This window comes from Euprymna scolopes, chromosome 45 (genome assembly GCF_053919585.1).
Source record: "Euprymna scolopes isolate OS-2025 chromosome 45, ASM5391958v1, whole genome shotgun sequence".
Classification (NCBI taxonomy): Eukaryota; Metazoa; Mollusca; class Cephalopoda; order Sepiida; family Sepiolidae; genus Euprymna; species Euprymna scolopes.
Window position 1 is genome coordinate 32508172 of NC_136526.1, and position 23274 is coordinate 32531445.

The 23274-nt window shown below is 29.4% G+C and overlaps 1 protein-coding gene across 2 annotated transcripts; it reads left to right on the forward strand.

Annotated features, from left to right (window-relative positions):
* Window positions 1-4155: 4155 nt before the first annotated feature.
* Window positions 4156-21841, forward strand: LOC145269379 (uncharacterized). 2 transcript variants are annotated; one of them, XM_080125063.1, is made up of 3 exons: window positions 4156-5137; window positions 16137-16225; window positions 19063-21841. In XM_080125063.1, exon 3 carries the CDS (start codon window positions 19802-19804, stop codon window positions 20930-20932), a length of 1131 nt encoding a protein of 376 aa, XP_079981189.1. In that variant the 5' UTR covers window positions 4156-5137; window positions 16137-16225; window positions 19063-19801; the 3' UTR covers window positions 20933-21841. The 2 variants fall into 2 exon arrangements, with proteins under 2 accessions (XP_079981189.1, XP_079981191.1); XM_080125065.1 differs by lacking the exon at window positions 16137-16225.
* Window positions 21842-23274: the final 1433 nt, after the last annotated feature.

Genomic DNA, 23274 nt, shown 5'->3' on the forward strand with positions numbered 1-23274 from the left:
CCGCCTGGCGGTGCCAGGCGCACAATTCAACTAACACCGGTGATTCGACCTTGACATTGGCACAAGCACATGGCGTCGGTTGTTTTTAAACACGTCAAATAGCAAACATGCTCGAATATTCACCAGCATTTTTTTAAAAAATATATTTACAAAACCTTTGAAGATTTAAAAGAAAAAGTATATATTTACAAAACATTTTAAGACAATTAAATAATTATTCTTTAAAACATTAACTTCAGAGACAATTAATATATTTTCAAAATAATATTTTTAAATATTACATTTTTACGAATATTTGCGAGCAAGATTTTTTTTAAAATAAAAGATATTTCAATAAATGGGTGTCTTTCTGAGTGCGTGTTTAATATATTTACAGAACTTTTTAATAACTATTTTATTCTTTTTATTAAACAAAAATAGAACTTTTATAATGACATAGATATTATGGACTGTTTCGAAATTTTTAAATTGAAGTTAGTTTTATTAAAAAAAAAAAAGACGAGGTGGGTTTTTTTTTTCAATTAAATTATAAACTTTATTTGAACTTTCAACAAACTTTTAGACATAAAAATAGACTTAAAAGATATTTTATAATAATTTAAAAAAAATATATTTAACGAAAAGTTTTTTTTTATCATTTCATTGTTGAATAAAATTTCAAAGTAATAAATGGTGAAAAAAAATATCTCGAAAAGAAAAAACACCTCGTCTTTTTTTTTTGTTTTAAATAAAACTTTAATTTCAAAATTTCGATGTTTGAAAAACAGTACATAATATATATTTCATTATAAAAGTTCTATTCTTGTTTGATAAAAAGAATAAAACAATAAATAATAATAAAAAAAACAACAGTCCATTAAGTTCAAATAAAGACTGTTTGAATAAAACTTATAAAAAAAGGTTCATTCTATACGGTTTGGGCCATTTCTTTTTTGTGCGTTTTCAATATTTATTTACAGTGCGATGTATGTCGGTGATCAGTGAAGGAGAACTCCTTTTAGGCCGAGGCAATTTTTTATGCATAATAAAATCACAAGTATAAACAATCGAGATAAAAAAATATATTATCTTATTCACATATCTTTTTATAACTTTTATTTTTATAAAGATGAAATGTAGTATCACAAGATAGAAATCTTTTTATAATTTTTTAAACACGCACTCAGAAAGACACCCATTTATTGAAATATCTTTTATTTTAAAAAAAAAATCGGTAAATTTATACAAATACCGTGACAGCGAATTAGTAGAAAAAAATCTACCCTAACCCTAACCCTAACCCAGTTTTCAGATTCGTGTTCAGCACACCGAAACGTAACAGAATACTACGTAAAAGATTTTACTAATTCGCTGTCACGGTGTTTGTATAATCTTGCTCGCGAATATTCGTAAAAATGTAATATTTAAAAATATTATTTTGAAAATATATTAATTGTCGCTGAAGTTAATGTTTTAAAGAATAAATATTTAATTGTCTTAAAATGTTTTGTAAATATATACTTTTTCTTTTAAATCTTCAAAGGTTTTGTAAATATATTTTTTAAAAAAATGCTGGTGAATATTCGAGCATGTTTGCTATTTGACGTGTTTAAAAACAACCGACGCCATGTGCTTGTGCCAATGTCAAGGTCGAATCACCGGTGTTAGTTGAATTGTGCGCTTGTCACCGCCAGGCGGCGTCGTCTGCTACGGGATATCTATTCTTTACTTCATCCAAATATTGGATCTATTTAGCTCTTCTAAAACTATTTTTGCTTTATGGCACGGTGCGTTGTCTTGCATAAAGATATCAGAATTAGAAAGATTAGGTACCACATGTTCTCTAATCAATTCTCTGTACATTCGGGCATTAACTTTTCCATGAATTCTCACAAGGGGGTCAGTTCCTTTTGAAGATATCATGCCCCATACCATTATACTACCGACTCCAAATTTTACTGTACTTTTAATGCACTTAGGGGACAGTCTTTCTCCATTTTTTCTTCTGATATGTGGTCTTTTGTCTGATCCGAAAAGATTAAACTTAGATTCATCAGTAAAATGAACCTTTTCCCATTTTTTTTCTTCCCAAAACAAATGTTTTTCGGCGAATAACAATCTGGCCTTTTTATTCTTAATAGAAATTAAAGGCTTTGAGCATGGACTTCTTGAAAATAATCCAACTTCGTTTAATCTTCGTGAGATCGTTTGTCGGGAAATCTTGTGTCCAGTTTCGGATGTAAAATCCCGGGATATCGAAGCCGCAGTTTTAAAGCGATCAGAACGAGATGATCGGGTGATTTTTCTATCCTCCCTTTTAGTTGTTATTCGGGGTCGGCCCGATTTTTTCTTTTCAGTCAATGGTAAACTTTTTTTTCTATTTTCAATAATCCGAAAAACAACGCTTTTAGACCTTTTCAATATTTTAGCAATCTCCCCCATGGACTTTTTTTCATCATAATGGTCACAAATAAGCTGCTTTTCTTGTACAGATAGCCTTTTTCGAATATTCGGAGTCGACATTTTGTTATTGTTAATAAAATTGTTAACGTTTGTATTAATTCGTTCCTAAACTCTTGGATGCCTGTAGTTTAATTAAATTTATTTATATGTAAAAAAACTAATATGTATTAAAGATAAAAAAAAAATATGTTTTATTTAACTACCATTATTAAACATTGGAAAATTCACCCAATTTTTTTTTTTTTTCCTTTTTTATAGATAAAGTTAGAAGCCATTCAAAAAAAGTGGAAAGAAAAAAAATGGGAAAAGAACCAGAATAAAAAGATAATAAGTGTATAAACAGAGGGGTACATATTTTTTCTCGTAATCTCCAAAAATACCGTTAGGGCTTACAACATGGCCGCCAGAAGAGTCACGTGATCCGGTTGATCCAAAACATGAATCGCCGTATTACGAAACCGGAAAACGCAAATTCAAAGCAAACTTTGACAAACAAGCATAATAATTAAGTACAAAAACAGTTTTTCAATATCATAATAATAAATAATTTATTTAGAACGGTCATTTAATTTTTTGTTGAGAAACAATCACAGTTTGTTTGTTTTTTAAAACAGTGTTTATAAAAAATATTTTATTCAGAGTTTTTCATAAAAATGGTATTTAAAACAAGGTGTTCATTTTTTTAAAGATGTAATGTTATAAAAATATAATGTAAAAAAAACATTTTGTAAACATTGTTTTTAAAAAATAAAAAAATAATACTTCTATTATGTTTTAAACGACTGTAATAGTTTATTTTGGAAGTATATTTCATAAAGAAAATTGACAACCCACTTTAAAAACAGAAATTACGAGTTTTATATATTTTATTCGCAGTTTTTTGTTGGGGGTGTCAAAAATTCCGCCTAAAATTCTGATATACCTAGTCGACCACTTGTTTGTTCTGAATAAAATACTTTTTATAAACACTGTTTTAACTAAAAACAACCTAAGATTGTTTCTCAAAGTTTGCCTATTTTTATAACAACATTATATCAACAAAAAATTAAATACAAACAAATTGTGATTGTTTGTCAAAGTTTGCCTTCAAGGCTGCGTTTTCCATTTGCACGATTCATGTTTTGGATCAACCGGATCACGTGACTCTTCTGGCGGCCATGTTGTAAGCCCTAACGGTATTTTTGGAGATTACCTTTTTTGGGTTTGTATTACTGTACACATAGATTCGAAAAAGTTGTCAAAAACAAATATAGAACAAATAAATGTTATCAAAGGCAAGATAAGTTACTTTTCTACCTAACTGGATATAATTCACATGTTTTTATTCAGTGTAACATGTTTATTCAGCTCGAAAAACATGCAATGTTTACCGATGTATTGGAAAATTCAAAATGGCAGCCGACTGTCTCTCGGAGAGGGTACGTTTGGGAAAAGGTATTATAAATAATAAACTAGACAACATACTGTTAGAAATTCGCTCAATATATGTTACCGTGACATAAGTTGACATGTATTCGGTTGTTTTCTAACAGTATTTTGTCTAGTTTATTATTTATAATACCTTTTCCCAAACGTACCCTCTCCGAGAGACAGTCGGCTGCCATTTTGAATTTTCCAATACATCGGTAAACATTGCATGTTTTTCGAGCTGAATAAACATGTTACACTGAATAAAAACACGTGAATTATATCCAGTTAGGTAGAAAAGTAACTTATCTTGCCTTTGATAACATTTATTTGTTCTATATTTGTTTTTTGACAACTTTTTCGAATCTATGTGTACAGTAATACAAACCCCCTTTTTTCTTTATCGAAAGATGAAAACAGACAAAGAAATCGAAAAAACCTTTTAGCCAATAAGCACTAAAAAATGCCCCCTCTCTCAGGTGGCCAAAAACTGGGTGAGCATTTTAAGTTAAATTTACATGAAAAAGCGATCACCCACTTTTCGAAAAAGTAATTTCTTCATATCATGGAAACTATTTTATTTTTTCTTTTTGCGACGGAAACGGTTTGCAGATTTGTTTTCACACCGATATCTACAAAAAAAAAATAAATAAATAAAAAATACGTGAGACGGGCCTTAATATAAAAAATTACCAAAATATATATGTACGTATCAGATGTGATCCGGGAATCAGTTTACTTTCAATCTATTTTCGCGTATTTATTTATTTTTTTTTATTATTATGCTTGTTGTTGTCATCGTTGTCGTTATTAACAACAATAACAAAAACTTATAAATGAGGGAAGGAAATGATGAGAAGAGGCGAAGAGAGAAAAAGAGAGAGAGAGAGAGGTGGGGCATAGTGACGTTGAAGAAATGATCGTTTGGGTTGATGACGCATGCGCCGACTTCAATCTGACAAACCCTTTGTCTTCCTACTCAGCATCTAAACTCATGAGGTCACAAGGCTAGATTTATAGATTTAAATTTAACAACGATAACAATATCAATAATAATCAACAGAATAAGTAAAAATAAAATGTAACAATTGCGTTTAATAACAAACTTGTTAGGGAGAGGAGAAACCCAGTAGAAAACCTCAGTTTTGACATGAAGTAATGCGTTATTCGACCTTGACGAGATTCACTTAATTCTGCCCTTTAAAGCGAATAAAAAACATACGCAACCCTTAAAACATCAACGAATGTTTTCCATCAAACAAGTCAAGAAAAAGAGGATTCAATAAATGTAAGTATAATATTACTTGAATTATTTCAACCTTTTGTAAATATGTTTTTATTAATTTTCAAAAAATATCACATTGAAGTGGAAAGCAATTTTTGGAAGGGGAATGTGGGTAATCGGGATTAAAGGTACTAGTGCAGAGAGTCAGAGAGTGATCGGGACGTAAATAATAACGTTATTATTTAAAAATTCATTCTTAACATGGGGATGGGAGGGTGTTTTTTACCTATTCTATACTTCAACCTTACAATTGAATAAAAAAAAGCATATCATAAAACTTTAATTAAACTTGGAAATACGATTTTAAAAATAGCGCGGATCCACTCTCTGCACTAGCACCTAAATAAAGTTATTCTCTTAAAAAATATAATTAAAAATGAATTTAATCTCTTTGAAGATTTTCCGCGAATTTGGTTGATTCTAGCGACACTTTTCCCTCTGTATTGAAAGTTTATTTATTTTCAAATAAGTGAATACCAGATATCAAGGCACTGCCAAAATTCACTACAGAATTACCCACACCCTCTATGTGTAAAAAGATGTAACTTAGATTAATATTATCAATATAACTCTTATACCATTTAAAAAACGAAGGGCAAAATAAACCAGTAATAATTAAAGATGTTTTTCATCGTACGAAAATAATGAAATTGCGAGACGAAAACCTTGTTTACATAATTGACGTTCCCATGTAGTAAGGATTCCGACCCGTGTTTAATAAATCTAGCAAAAAACAATTAATGATCACATTTTTGCGAAATTTTCGATACTTATCTATTTTAGAATAAAATTACATATAAAATGCAGAGTTATGGTGAATAAAAGGAGACAGAAAGTTTTAAACACACTGAAAGTTGGCACATGCGTCTCTCAATGTAACTATGGAAGCACAGAATCGATACGATTTTCAATTCTATTTTATTGTGAGAAAATAAAAAATAGTATTGCTTACAAGGTGGCACCGGCCTCGGGGGGCAGAATTCCAATCTGAGTGTTTAAGATGACGAGTCTTATATAGATTTGGAGAAGTAGTGGGAGGCTAGCAGTATCAGAATTTTTGTAGGAATTTTTGACACCCCTAACACGAAACTGCGAATACAATATAAAAATCTCGGAATTTCTCTGTTAAAAGTGGGTTATTTATTTTCTTTATGGATTATACTTCCAAAATAAACTATTACAATTGTTTTAAAAGTAATAGAAATATTTTTTTTTTTAAACAGTAATGAATTTTCCGAACTCAATATTTTTCAATTTTTAAACTCAATATTTTTCAATTTTTAAATTTTAAAAATCTATCAAAATTTTTCTATTGATTCTATTTTTACGATATTTTCAGGGTCAATGTGAAATTTTATGTTCTTTCCAATAAATCGAATATAATATTTTAGACAAACGTTTTTTTTTTTAAATTCACGAACCCCCCCATACCAATTTTTAAGTGTCTATTAAAAAGTAAATACTTAATTTAGTAACCCGATGAGTACATAATTATTTACTCACAAATTGAAGAGAAAAGGTCAATACATAATATATTCAAATTTAAAAAAAAAAAAACATAGTGTTCTTTTAGAATTTTACCTGTAAAGTTTGAAGTTTAAAACCGTTTTTATTAAACCACGTTATTTGTTTTTTCTTTCTTTTTTTTTTTTAATGGAACCTTGGTCATTGCTCCTTTAATTGAAAAAAAAAAATTAGGGCTTGAATTACATTTTTCGAGGAGTTATAAGCTTGGAAAGACAGGGGGTCGAATAATTCACGCCTCCCATTTTGTAAATGTCTAATAATAATTAATTTAGAACCCGATGAGTACATAATTATTTACTCACAAATTGAAGAGAAAAGGTCAATACATAATATATTTAAATTTAAAACAAAAAAAACATAGTGTTCTTATAGAATTTTACCTGTAAAGTCCGAAGTTTAAAACCTTTTTAAAAAAAAAACACGTTTTTTTTTTGTTTTTTTTTTATGAAATCTTGGTCCTTGCTCCTTTAATTGAAAAAAGAAATTAGGGCTTGAATTGCATTTTTCGAGGAGTTATAAGCTTGGAAAGATGGGGTGGAAGGCACGAATCTTTTGTTATAAAAGAAACGTATCTCTGACTAGTGGTCAGTTGTGTTTATGAAGTATTGGCGAACGGGTGGCACAACCTTTGTTACTCGTTGCTCTCCGTGTTACCTTACTTTGTTACTTGACCCCCAGTAGGGGTGGGGTCGCATAGGGCATACTTTGCAACCCCTCGAAGCTTACGCAATCACTTGGCAATCACCTTTACCCACATAATATTTTTCCCCACATTATGTTTTTTTTTTTAAAACTTAATTAAACATAATTATTTCAAAAGATATGGGTAAAGGTTATGTTGTACGTATTCGTTGTGGAATTAAGTTCTCAAAAAACAAAATTACCTTATTTCATCAAGTAGTTTTTATTTTATTTTTTTATTTTTTTACAACGAAAAAACAATTTGTTATGATACCGAGCAAAAGGTTCGATTTTTAAAAAGAAAAGCTAGGATGAAAGATGGGGAGGGAGTGTCGGTGCTTTAAGTTGAGTTATCTCCCCGTGATATGTCCAAAAAAATTAAAAATTATTCACCATAACCCTGCATTTTATATGTAATTTCATTCTAAAATAGATAAGTATCGAAAATTTCGCAAAAATGTGACCATTAATTGATTTTTGCTAGCTTTATTAAACACGGGTATGTTTTCACGTTCGGAATCCTTACTACATGGGAACGTCAATTATGTAAACAAGGTTTTCGTCTCGCAATTTCATTATTTTCGTACGATGAAAAAGATCTTTAATTATTACTGGTTTATTTTGCCCTTCGTTTTTTAAATGGTATAAGAGTTATATTGATAATATTAATCTAAGTTACATCTTTTTACAAATAGAGGGTGTGGGTAATTCTGTAGTGAATTTTGGCAGTGCCTTGATATCTGGTATTCACTTATTTGAAAATAAATAAACTTTCAATACAGAGGGAAAAGTGTCGCTAGAATCAACCAAATTCGCGGAAAATCTTCAAAGAGATTAAATTCATTTTTAATTATATTTTTTAAGAGAATAACTTTATTTAGGTGCTAGTGCAGCGAGTGGATCCGCGCTATTTTTAAAATCGTATTTCCAAGTTTAATTAAAGTTTTATGATATGCTTTTTTTTATTCAATTGTAAAGTTGAAGTATAGAATAGTTAAGAATGAATTTTTAAATAATAACGTTATTATTTACGTCCCGATCACTCTCTGCACTAGTACCTTTCCGCTGAGAAAAAAAAAAGGTGAAATGTTTTTTCAGAGATCTTCTGTCCAAAACGGAAATGTACAATATAATTGGGTTTTTTTCTCGATATTTTCATTTTTAAATTTCTTGATTAAACTGTACAAGTACCAAGATATGCGAGGAGTTTTTTTTTGTTTTTTTTTTTCAAATATGGTTAGTTTGGTATTTTTTTAGTTTACCGACCCCTCGGCATTCACCTTTAATTTGTCGACTTTTACCATTTTTCGGGTACGTTGAGAAGGAATATCGCATTTATTTTTTGCGCAAACACGCAGTTATCCATATTTGAAGCATTCTGTATCCACTATTGTTTTTGCTGGCGGCCATCTTGTTTCCCATTTAAGAAAAACGCTAAAAAGAGCCAAACGGAGTTAAAACATGACCCCTAAAACATTTTTCGGCTTCAATGCTGAAACGACTCCCCCCCTCTTCCGGATATTTTTCCGCTTCTCGATAACGAAACGGACAATCTTTTTTCAGCTTCTTAATTACATTAATTTTTTCACTTTCTTACTAAAATGCGCGCACGCGCATAGTCATTTGACGTTTCACAAGGTGCATGAATACATGGCGGACATTTTAAATGACAAGAAATATTTTTCATAAAATAAAGTTTTCACAAGAGTAAAAATATTGTTGTCAGTAAGTTTTCACGAGCGTTTTACAAAAGCATATTTTATGTTTTTCATTCTTTTTTTTTGGGGGGGGGGGTTAGTCAATTGTAAAACTTGTGTCGTTTACCAAGCGCTTATGCAGTTTAATTAACCGTTTTTCCATGGAGGGGCGGGGACGGGTGTATTGTGGCCGCTCGTGAAAACTTTTTATTTTATTAATTTTTTTTTTTTAGATCAATTAAAAGGGGTTAATACCATGCAAACCATAAATTTGCGACGGATTTGATTATCAGATTTGTGGCCAGCAACATCGAATATCCCTAAGCAACAATCAATTAGTGGTTGGTGTTCTGTTGTAGCAAAAGGTAATATTTACCTTTTAATTTATTTTAATAAATATTACTCTAAATACTGTTTTTAATTTGTGGTTTTGTCTTTATGTTCTTTCCTTTAGCTCATGATTTCTTGGAATTACCCCTTCCGCCTTCCAATAAACATTTTTTCCGCCAATGCCAGTGGTGGGGAGGGGGAATTCCAGTTACATGTGGCATATTTAGCTTCTTTTGGAGTTTTTTTATTAATGGAAAACAAGATGGCCGCCAGCAAAAACAATAGCGATTACGTTGGATACTGAATGTCTTCAAATATGGATAAGTGCGTGTTTGCACAAAAATAAATGTGATATTCGTTCTCAGCGTATCCGAAAACCTATTCAAGTCGACAAATTAAAGGTAAATGCCGAGGGGTCGGTAAACTAAAAATTTACCATAAGATTTTTTTATTTAACCTTATGTAATCTATTACGATCTGTTTTTATCAATTATTATTTTATTTTTTAATCACATATCTTTTTATCAATTTTAAAAATTTTTACTCGCATACCTTTTCAAATGTTATATATGTTTTCAAACTATTTAAATATTTTAAAAATATTTATTTACAGACATAAAAAAAACTGTGAATTTGTCACTTTTTTCTTTTTTAACATATGTTAAAAATGTGAATATTTCACATATGTTAAAAATGTGAATATTTCACATATGTTAAAAATGTGAATATTTCACATATGTTAAAAACGGCTAAATTCAAACAACATAATTACGGATCCAGTAGATGATATTGCCAAAACAGTTATTTTTAAATCAGCGATGCCACAGAAATTCCTGTAGGTGGCTGTGGAAATTTTCTGAGCTAGTGCCTCTCATAGCTCTTAGGTTCACCTTACATATTAGACTCCACGATCTTTCAACTGAATTTGTGTGTACTTTCGGATCATTCAGGTCCACAAAATTGTACTTGTGATCGACCACAAAGTGATTAAGTAGGGCATTATATGATCGCCAGCTATCAGTTATAATGCGTGATTCTGGTTGAACATAAACTTACTCTCATCAATTTCAATTGTTCGCCTAGGACCCCCACCCCCATTTTGACACGATTGTCAATTAGGTACATGCTGTAAATTTCATGCAAGAAACTGTACCAGTCAATGATACTTCACCTACAAACTCCTGTTCGTTTTGCTGCATTGACTTGCGGCTCTTCTACTGACCACTAGTAAATCAACTCAATTAGAAAATAGATTTATTTTTTTAAAAAACAACAGTAAACAAGTAAAAATATTTAAAAAAAATATTATGGAGGGTATAGTCTCTTTTACAAACAATATCTCATTCAAGAACAGTCATAAAATGTGTTTCCGATTGATATTTATTCAATAAGGGACCAGTTTTCCTACCTAGCAAAAAAGGATGTTTTTAGGGGGGGCAACAGCTTTCCAGGGACTAGTTTTCCTAAATTCATAATTGACTATCATCGTCAATTTCCTATGCCGTGGCAATGCCTCGAGTAATGTGTGCTCCCCAATAATTTTTAACAATGAAAGAATGTTTTGTAGTTTAACATAAAACAACCAAATTAAATCAAATTAAAACATACAACAACCAAATTAAATCAAATTAAATATTGAAATCACAAAAACAACAAAAAAATTAAAATAATTTTTGCAATTTTCTGCGAAATTGCTTTTCCGGTCGCCATCTTAAAATGTTGACTTCCATCGACTCGTTTAACTTAACTCATCTTATAATCGTTTCTTTGTTAAAAACAGATTGCCAAACAAAAAGGCAGTATTTATGAATTTAATTGCTTTTAAATCTCTTTTTTATTAGGTACATTATAATTCCCTTTGTTTTACTACAATGCCTTTAAAAAAAATTTAGGTGCTTCCAACTTTATTGCCGAAATTGGAGACGCCATTTTATTTCATGCACCTGTTGTCCAAATCCAGGGAAGAAATCATTATATTATAAACTATGGCCGAAGCAGTAATTAAATAACAAAAAAATTAAACTGGTGAAGGATTGCTTCCAGAAAGGGAAAGAAAAAACTTACCTAAAATAACATTTATTACTTCCGGAAACGTATTGCTCCCGGAAAGAATTAAAAAAAAACAAACTATTTTATAAAAATCCAATGTTGCTTTCATTACAAAATTGTTTTAATAAACTTATATTTTCTTATGCAAACTTTTTAATAAATGTTTTTACAATTATATATTGATTATATTTTTATTCCCAGTTAAAAATAAAAAAACAACCCACTTCCCCGTTAAAAAAGAAAAAAAAAACAATCATTTAAATTAATTTGTTGTTGAGCCTTCAAAGTTGCTTTAATTCAAAAAAATGTATAAAATTATTTATTTGTTCGAAAAAAAACAAACGAAAATAAAACAAAAAAACACAAACAAAAAATAAACGAACAAAAAAACTATTTTATAAAAATCCAATGTTGCTTTTCTTACAAAATTGTTTCATTAAAATTATATTTTCTTACGCAAACTTTTCAATAAATGTTTTTTCCAATCATATTTTGATAAATTTTTATGCAATAAATGTTTTGGTTTTGATTTGGTTTTCAAATGGCGCTTGCCCAGTTTAAACTATTATGAATATGTCATTTCATTTTCTGTTTTTAATTTAAAAAAATGTTCCATGAAGAACTTTCCCGTTCTCATTAATTAAATCGAAACATTTCCAATCAAACAATTACGGATATATGTTCTCTTTCACTTTCTTTCTTTACTTTTTTTCATAGTTCGTTCCGGAAGTTTAATTTTTTTGTTATTTATTGCATGCTTCCGCCATAGTTTGAGATAATGATTTCTTCTTTAAATTTGGACAATAGGTGCGTGAAATAAAATGGCGGCTCCAATTTCGGCAATAAAGTGTAGAAGCACCAAATTTTATTTTGGAAACGTTGCAATTACCTAACATAATATTACATACTCTAACAAAAAAGAAAACAGTTTTGTGTATGATTCAGCTTAAATAAAACCTTACTAAACACTCCTAAAAACATAACAAAAAATTATTTCACATGTTTAGGAAATTTCAATATTTATAGGAAATATATATTTTTTGAATGAAAATTTGGTGGAAAAAAGTGGGTTACAATACTGATAATGACGAAAAAAAACTCAACAGGAAGTGCTGAATAAATTGAGTCCGAGGTGCATGCGTTGATGAGTAAATTTTTAGAAAGTCAACGTAGCAGCAATTCGGGAAGAATGCCACTGCTACCATGTTGCTTTTATTGTTAACTTGTTCTCCTGCAAAAATTACAGGTGTCCATCCGCAATGATTATTTGTAAGTACCTGCAAAACAAAGTATAAAAATAACTTAAAATCACAAAAATTCCACGGAATTTTAATGAAATTTTCTGCATTTATTTACAATCACAGAATAAACATTTTATCTTAATGTTTTATGTACCCCCCCCCCAAAAAAAAAAAAATAACTCAGTGTTTTGCCCTGAGCTCAATTCTCTTTTTTCTTTCTTTTCCAAGCTTCTGGGTCTGACCTTTATTCCTGATCTGAAATGTTGTTGGAGAAATGGTGGCATCATTCTACCACTTCAGTAGAAAACTCAATTCTGTACCTGTTTAAGAGCCAAGTACATCCAAAGATGGAGTACTGTTGCCACCTCTGGGCAGAAGCTGCTAGAAGCACCTCATATTGTCTTGACAGAATTCAAAATAGACTTTGTAGTCTAGTGGAGGACGCCCTTTTCTCTTCCCTGCGAGCTCTTTCTCACATGCTGTAACTGTCTCTGCTTTATCATTATTTTTGGCAAGTGCTCGTCTGAGCTTCAATCTATGCCCCCCCTGTCACACTTTTCCGAAAAAACACTCCTCTAATTGAAATCCCTATCAATAATTTCCGCCACTCTCCATCTGTGCTTGAACCCTAATGTGTATTCCATGAACACAATTTCATGTATGCAACTTATTTGATGTTCATTTTAAGATTCTTTCTATATGGAAAAGACGAGTGGTAAATGCACCAAACCAGATGTGATAACAAAACTCCATGCATTGGCCAATCGTGTCTCTATAGAGATATAGGATTCTTACAAGTGTGAGTAGATTTCTAGCACAGTAGTTGGAGCCCACCTTTGCAGCAATGTACTTTTTTCAATTCATGTTGCCTGTTGATATTCCATTACAGACTGAAAGTAATTCTCTAAGGTTTTACATTGTGTGAAAATATGTAAATTAGTAGTCCTCTGTTATCTATAAACATTAGAGTTCCATGAGAAAATATACCCATCTCGCACACAATTTTATTAAATTCTTTATAAATATCAAGAATAATAAAGGTCAAGGTATCAGACTCTGAGACACACTTGCATTTATTTCATGCTCTTTTGTCTAAGAATAATCATTATATAAATTGTTACGATTTAATTTTCATGAGAAAACCTTCATGTCAGACTTTGTGAAGTCTGGCATGACTTTAGATATATCAATGCCTACTGCCCTTCCTTCCATTACCTTGTTCACAGCATGGTATATGCATTCAGAGATGACTATTAGAATAACTTCAGTAGAATGAGTTTGCCTAAATTTACAGTTTTTCAAAAGTATTTAATATTAACAAATTTTAACTGCCTTTTATTTATTGTGATTCTTTTGCTACGTGCCTGATATTCAATAACACAATGTCTTCTTCCACAAGCTATCCATATTCCATAGCATTGTCTAGTTGTTCAAATAGATCCATATCTTTTACATATCAACAAAATATGTAATCACATTCAGTATTTTCAAAGCTGTCAACTTAAACAGATGTTATAAAGAATCATTGATTCCAGAAAATTTTTAGCTTGGCCTTTACTCTAACAAGTATTCATCAAACTCTAACATTAGCGTAAAGAACAAAATTTTTCATATGGAACATTGCAAAACTAATATTAAAAATGTTTTTGTACTTCTAAAGCCCCAGTTTCACGTTTAAGTGTTAATAGGGAATATTTGCGTTTTATTATTAAAGTCTGTTGTGGAAAAGATGTTCTGATCAAACGAGAAAAATTTAGCGATCTTTTACAAGCATTCAAATCAGCATTGCACTCCATCTGTCAGATACGCAGCATGAATAATATTTAATCATCTCTGCCAAAATGAATTATATCTTCTGAATATTCAAACAAATTGAAATGATGTCTCCATTTTCATTTTTCTTTTTCATTCCCTTTAAATAACATAAACATGACAAGATGAACAACTTTAAATACTGCAGCGATTGAATGAGATTTTTGTTCCTCATTTTCTACTAACGATCTTTTAATAACTTGTCAGTAAGATGTTATATTGCTGCTTCAATGTCTCTTTGTTACTCTTCCTTAGATTTGGCTTTTACTTTTCTGCCATAAAAAAGATCACTGAAAACATCTGATTCTCTTACAAAGGTGTTACTACCTTGCTCTGTCTTACAGAATTAAACATTGCAAAAGTATTCCTCAAGTTGACAGTAAAAAAAGTCTCACTTCTTATCAAGTTCCGGTTTTTCCACCAGGCAAAAGACCAAGTTCATCGACATCAATTTTGTCAGTCTCATATATTTGTTCCAAATGCAATTTGTCAACAGCAAATCACTATCTTGTGAATAGATCCAAGAAAATGATGGTTCTTTTAAGGAAATCTGCTGTTTCACTTCCTTACTTTTAAATTCTTTTGAAATGTCATAACAACAAACCATCTTGCTATAAACTGTTCTTAATTTCCACCAGAAAAAGTTCATCTCTTGTTTTGCCAATGATTTTAGACAAGAAAACTAAGGCGAACTTGAACCAGCCAAGCATCTTGTAGATTCATTTTTGTTGTCTACTTAAGCCTATGCTAAGTTAACATATCTTTTCCCTTGTTTTGAATCCTTGGAAAAAAGTTTATAATACTGACATTGACAGCAAAACAACAAAGCAAATCATCATTGTTTATTTATTCTGCTATTATTACTTTATGCTTTTGTCAAGAACACAGCTATACCATTCAAATGATATCCATTCATTTAGAAAAATACAGTTAATCTGCTTTTCCTATTGTAATTTTATTTCTCTCTCCTGTTCACGGCTAACCTTAAGGATTTTTATTCCCCTTGGAAACCACTGTTATCGTTCCTCTTCATTTCACTCCAAACAGATTTTAATTAATTCTCAGTTTTATCAGAGTTGCAGACTTAAAGTCTTTTGACAATACAACAACCTTCAAGTATTTACTATCACAAATTTTCCGTTAGTTTCAAGTTTCCCTTTTGTAACAGTCAAAATATTTTTTGTAAACTGGATTTTTATTTTACTATTCATACTACAACACAATTTACTTTTTCCTTGGGAGAAAAAGCAAAAATCAAGTAATACACATTAATTTTGGTTAAAAAAACTTCTGCAAATTGTGAAAATAGTTTGATATTAAAAGTTACCTTAAACAGGAATCTCATAATGATGACTAGAAAGAAATAGGGCATAAAATTATAAGTTTTTCTAATACATTCCATTAGTTGTTCATCTTTTTTTGTTTTGATCTTTTGATTTTTTATTTGTATTAAATTCTTAACTTCATGATTTTTCATTGTTTTACTTTTTGGTGTTAAAAATATATAAAAAATTTATAATTTTATGAATACATTTTTAAACAAGAAATCATAATACTTCACGTCTTCTTATTGTGATGAACCAAACTAAAGTGATTTGATATGTTTAGCAGATTTTTTTTTGGAATAATTTACGGAATTTTTTAATCTTATTTTTTGATTTGTAGATTTTTGTAACGTCAGTTGTGCTGTAACATCAATTTATTTGAACACTACAACTTTCATGAATGTTCTGATCAGTTGCAACATCACAAATGTAAGGTTTATTTTTTGCTGTTTAAAATATAAGTAAAAAATAAACATTTTATTAATACATTTTTGCCAATGAGAAAGCAGAATACTTTACGGTTTTTATTGTATTAAAGCAATTTTTTTTTATTTATTACTACAAACTTATTCCAGAAAATTTTAACTGACTATATCTATTGATAAAATCCTCAGGCAAAGCTTCATCACCTTTAAAGAAAAAATACTGCTTAAGGTTCAAATATTAATTTAATAACAGGTAATTCTATAGAATAAAAACTCAGTAGAAAACAATTGACAATAAGTGGCCCTATTGAGATAGTTTTAACCTCTGCAAAGCACAGTGCTGCATTAACAGGACATAAAATATGTAAATCTTTAGTGTATTTTTTATGATATAAAATCATTAAATCATTCAATGTTTATTTTATAATTATGAAATCTCTAGTGTTTTCCACAAAATGAAAATTAGAAAAACAACCATTATTTTACAATTAAATTATGATCAGCTTAAATGCATTAGTTAGTGGCTGTGACAATAAACTGGCCATGTGACAATATACAGCATGTCTTACAGTGCCTTCCTTGTTAACGACAATTAGTTATTGATTCATCTGTGAATAATTCAACAATGACTACCCCGACGTTTTGTATGCATACCGGAAATGCAGTCAGATACACAATCTTTCAATAATACTTTGGAATTTCATGTTGTTTAATGCTAACACTGTTAGAGTTCTTCAGTGTAATTGTCGTTTGTGTAGATACTTGGAGAGTAGTGGATTATATATATTGAGTGTTTCAAAAAAGTACCTTCATTCTCGGAATAATGTTTGGGGTATTTTATTTAAGAATAGAAAACCATCCAATCTCCAAACTTATTGAAGCAGTAAACTGAAAGCGTATCAAGCGTTCACAAATATTGGTTTCATATGTGACAAATGCATATATGTTGTGGATGCATTACTATATTACTTTCTTGATTTGGCTTATTATAAACTATGTCCAGAATAGTTCTCATAATTTGCAGAATCAGATTCACAGCATATCGCACTCAAGATAAGTAATACTTAATGCCAAGATAAATTATGAGATGATAAGTCCAAATTTATCTTTGACAGACTCATTAAGGTAGGCAGCTCAAAGATCTAGAATCACAATATTTGTTATTTTTGGTGCTAAAATCAGTATCCACATTTTCCACATCAACAGTAAGGATGATTCCCTATTAGTCAATAACACAGCCAACGTGTGCTTTATTACTACAAGTGTTCCCCTTTTCATTCCACTGAGTGGCATTAATAAATTTTGTAAATATAACTTTTTTAAATCCAAAACCCCATTATTCCTCATTTTACTACTTGCAGTTCATGAACATATGTATGGAGACAATACGTCAATTTTCTTAAGCATAACGAACACACGACTTAGCTACCTTAATCTATTTGATAACAGATGGATATCTGTACTCATTACTCAACTATATTATAAGTTTTAAATTACCGTTGTTTTATAGAAGGAATGCATTCTATATTTCATAATGAGTGCCTAGCTATTATACATGACACAAATGCCCCTATGCCAATTACATTTATACCTTCATAATTAAAAAACCGAGTCCTCACCAATAATAGGCTTTGTCTCTTACAATTTATTACAGCTTTTAATTAAGCAGGTCATCATCAATAATGACGTTTTTTTTACAATTTACAGTCAAATGTGTTGCAAAATAAAGATCATAAATGCTATGTTTTTGCTTCTCCAAAAGAATCATTCATTTTTATTAACTATAAAACTTTTGTAAATTTAAAAACCACTAAATTCTTAAATTTTGAAAATCAGTAAGGAAGATTTTGTAGATATTCAGTTTGATATCTATAAAAACAATTTATTTTCTAAATAGATAAGTAATTCAACAAATATCCTGATTATATTTTTACTTTAATTAAAAATTAATTTGGAAATTCTTTAAAAATTGAGCATGATTATTTAGTTGTGCAGACATTTATCTCTAGTTTATCGATTTTGAAAGAAACAGTGTATATGCATAAACATCTTAGTATTTTGTAAAGAGCATGTATAAAATTCAATTATTTCATGAAACTTGTTTTTTTTTTTAATTTTGCAGATTATCCAGCAATCATTACCATGCAATACTGCTCAAAGTTTAAAACTGGAAAACAAGAAAAATCATATTATATTTAAAATTATACGAGTTTTTCTTTTATAAAATGTAATTTTATGAAAATATTTTTAAAAAAGTCTTACTACTGCTTAAGTATTTCTCCTAATTTTAAGCTTTTAAAATATGGTACTAGTTGAAATAATTATAGCAAGTGCATAGGAGTAATGAGCCCTTTCATAAATGCAGTGAATAACAGAATAATAAAAACTTATGTAACACTTAATAATGAAAAATGGTGTATTTGGTGGAAGTATCTATTAAAATACACAGAAAATGACTTATATTTAACCAAATTTAGAAAATCTATATATATTATATTAATATGTAACATGGAATTATCATTTTTGAAAATGCATAACCATTCACTGATTCTATTTTACATTTAGTATTCATCAATTAACATTGAATATTTGTTCAGTTGTATAGTGAGCTTGCACATAAGAGAGTATATATATATATATATATATATATATACGTGTTATCGCATGTCTTCATTGAAATATAATTAAATGCAAAAAATACTGAATATACAATATTCATCAATCTGTCCTGTGCAAACATCTGTCTCTTGTTTATCCATTTTAAAAGAAAACCTGCATATGAATAAACATCTTAGTATTTTGTAAAGAAATTATTTCATGAAATCTGTTTTTCTTTTGCAGAATATCAAGCAATCAATACCAGGCAAACTGCACAAATTTAAAACTGGAAAACAAGACGAATCATATCAAATTTAGAACTATACGAGATTTTCTTTTATAAAATGTAATTTTATGAAAATATATTTTAAAAAATCCTGACAACTGAATATGTATTTCTTCTGACAACATTTTACTAATAACAGTTTATGTATTTCTCCTATTCTTAGGCTTATTAAATGAAACATGAATAATTGTCTCAAAGGCATACATACTTTTGGCTGCATAATATTAATACATTCATGAGCCTTTTAATAAATGGACTATTTAATGCATACAAATCATTGAAAAGAATCATACTGCTAATAGGGCAAATTTATGCTACCCTGATTATGGATTGTAAAAATGGTCGTTTTTATCAATTATAATACACAGAAAGTTATATTTAACTGAAGTTTTCGATATCTATATACATTACCTTATTTACATAAGGTCTAAATATCATCTTAAACATGGATAAACAGTCACTGTTTGTAAATGTGAACTCATTGACCTAATCGTCTCTGCACACAATTGGTAATAATTACATTTAAAAGCGTACATATTTTCATGTGAACATAAAAAATATAAATTGCTAATGATCGACGAAATTTTCAATCAATAAAACTTGGTCAGAACACGTTCGTATTCTGTTCATACTAAAATAAAACAATACAAAAAATAACAAAACTTTTTCAACTAAAAAATCGTAAATATATCAACTATGAAAATAAGCAAAAAAACAGATACTAAAGAAAAACCTTATTCTTGTGTAGTATGTAGCTCTTCTTTTAAAAGTAAACAATATTTGGCCATTAATATGCGCATACATACTGGAGAGAAACCGTATTCTTGTGAAGTATGTTTATCTGCTTTTAAAAGTAAACAATATTTAGCTGTTCATATGCGAATACATACTGGAGAAAGACCATATTCTTGTGAAGTATGTGGGGTTTCTTTTATAAATAAAACTGGTTTAATAGTTCATGTGCGAACACATACGGGTAAGAAACCGTATTCTTGTGAAGTATGTGGCACTTCTTTTACAAAAAAACACAGTTTAGTTCTTCATACGCGAACACATACTGGAGATAAACCATATTCTTGTGAAGTATGTGGCCTTTCTTTTATAAATAAAAATAGTTTAATAGGTCATATGCAAACACATACGGGCGAGAAACCATATTCTTGTGAAGTATGTGGCTCTTCTTTTACAAGAAAACACAGTTTAGTTCTTCATATGCGAACACATACTGGAGAGAAACCATATTCTTGTGAAGTATGTGGTTCTTCTTTTGCACAGAAACAAAATATGTTGCAACATATGCGGACACATACTGGAGAGAAACCATATTCTTGTGAAGTATGTGGCGCTTCTTTTAGACATAAACAGTATATGTTGATACATATGCGAATACATACTGGAGAGAAACCATATGCTTGTGAAATATGCGGCTCTTCTTTTACTAATAAAAAAGATTTTACAATTCATATGCGAACACATACTGGAGAGAAACCATTTTCTTGTGAAATATGTAACTTTTCTTTTACTAATAAAAGCAATTTGACAATTCATATGCGAACACATACTGGAGAGAAACCATATTCTTGTGAAGTATGTGGCTCTTCTTTTAGAATTAAACAGACTATGTTAATACATATGCGAACACATACTGGAGAGAAACCATATTCTTGTGAAGTATGTGGCTCTTCTTTTACACAGAAACAACACATAGTACAGCATATGCGAACACACACTGGAGAGAAACCATATTCTTGTGAAGTATGTAGTTCTTCTTTTACACTTAAACAGACTATGTTGAAACATATGCGAACACATACTTTGAATCTTTAAAAGATATCTTGAGTTTAATGTATAAAATAGCGATGAATTCTTGGCATTTGGCTTAAACAAAATGATAAAAAGAGAGAAACTATATTCTTGTGGAGCATGTGGCTATTTTATAAATAAAAAAATCTGGTTATTTAAGTGTTAATATCTTCCTCTTTTACAAGGAAAAACACTTAGGTCATTCATATGCAAAATCATAATGGAGAGAAATATATCCATGTGAAATATGTTACTCTTCTGTTACACAAACAAAATATGTTGAAAAAACACAAAATAAAATCATATTACAAGGAAAGAACTTATGGCACAACATATGCAAATGCATACTAAAATTAAATCATATGATATTAATTGAGGTACTGCCTTACATATTAGCATGAAAACAATGTTCATACTATTGATATTGCAGGGAAAACTTGTTCTATATATATATATAGTTATATTTCGTTTTATTCATTTTGTCTTACATAAATAATCGGTTTATTCAATTTGATAAAAGAAAATACTTTCCAAGACAAAATCAATTGGAAGATTATGTCATTGTAATAATTTGTAGAAATTACATCAATACGAAGCTAAATAATGTGAATGAAATAAGAAAAATCGTATGTTTTATAACAGAAAAATACCATAATTTTAACATTGTATAAAAATGTATGGATTAACATTCCGATTTATCAGACATCAATTTTTATTTAATGCGGAAAATTATGATTTTTAAAATTATATTTCTCATGATACTTTAACAGAACAATAAAATATCGCATTAATTAGATACAAATTTGTACATTTTTCTGTATTTGTATATAAATGTATCTATTTTCTTTCAGATATTTATGTTACCTAAGTTTGTGCAGTTTTTATGTATTTGTATATGTATTTGTTTATTTTATTTCAAATGCTAATAAAGTTACCAAAATGAAACGTTTTTTAATGCGAAATATTTTTAACGCTGAAATACTTTCTAACACAAAGGCAATTTGAAATAATATCTGAATTTGTGTATGAAATATTGTATTTCATTAGTTTTTACTAAGATTACGTCAGTGGTAATCAAAAGAATTTCTTTTTTAACAGATTTTGTAAAAGTAAATTTCATTTAAAACAGCATTTGTTTCATTTTTATATAAGGTTGTGTTTAATATAGAAAATAAATCCGTGTTTCGTGTTCTTTTCAAAAATATTAAGAAAAATATAAAACTATTAAAATAGTTTTTGCTTTTCTAAAAAAATTTCATCCTATATTTTTGTTTTATTCAAAGAAAATTAAACTAAAATTAAATTGAAATAAAAATGATTGAAAGGAACAACTGGAGAAGAAGAAATAGTAAATGCAAGAAACATTTGTTTGCTTATTCTCTCGTTGTAAATTTGTGAGAGTTGATTTCCTATGACATCCAACCTTCATTCTCGGATTGGTTGTTCCTCCTCTCTTTTTTGTAACATTTGTATTTACAAATGTCGTTTAAAATCCGGAGAGCATCCTGATTAAAATAAATGATTTAGATGAACAACTGGAGAAGGAAAAATAGTAAATGCAAGAAATAAAAGTCATTTTTTTTTTAAACCACGGAATTTAATTTCGATTGTTACATGTCATTGAACAAAATTGTAGGAAGTTAAATGTCTTGATTCTATTACGCAGTGAAAATCAATCGCCGTACAAAAGTGGTCATGTGTTTCATTTCTTTGTCGATCTTCATGTTTTAAATTTGTGAAAGTTGATTTCCTGTGACACCTTATCTAAGCTTGTTTGTTCCTTCTCTCTTTTTTTGTAACATTTACAAATATGTAAAATCCAGAGAGTATCCTAACACCCTTTTCTTGCTACTTATTTAATTGGGCGAAACATGTAATAATAAATTGTTCACTATGAAGTAACATAAAATTAACAATAAGCATTTATAGTTGGTTCATGCAATTTAATGGGTGAAACTGATAGGGGCAAGGATTCGACAGCTGGCTTAAAATATTTTGTAGGTTTTCGATTACTTTTTGATTGGCTTTGAAAGATTAAAGCCTAAAGCTAATATTTTTACATGTAAAAAAGTAATTATGAGGAATGTTTTCACGATGACAAGTTTAGCTAAATTTGGAAGTTAAATAGATTCTTTGTATAAACTAGCTGGATTTCTCCCCTTCAATGGAGAGTGTATTAACAGGGCCGATTCACACAAATAAAACAAATGAAAAGGCTCTGTTCTATAAAAGCGCATTTGTATTTACAAATGTAGTTTTAAATCTGGGAAATATTCGAACCCCCCTCTTCTTGCTGCTTAGCCAAAATATGTATATTATAACTTGTTTGCTATGAAGAAACATAAAATTTATAATAAGTGTATATA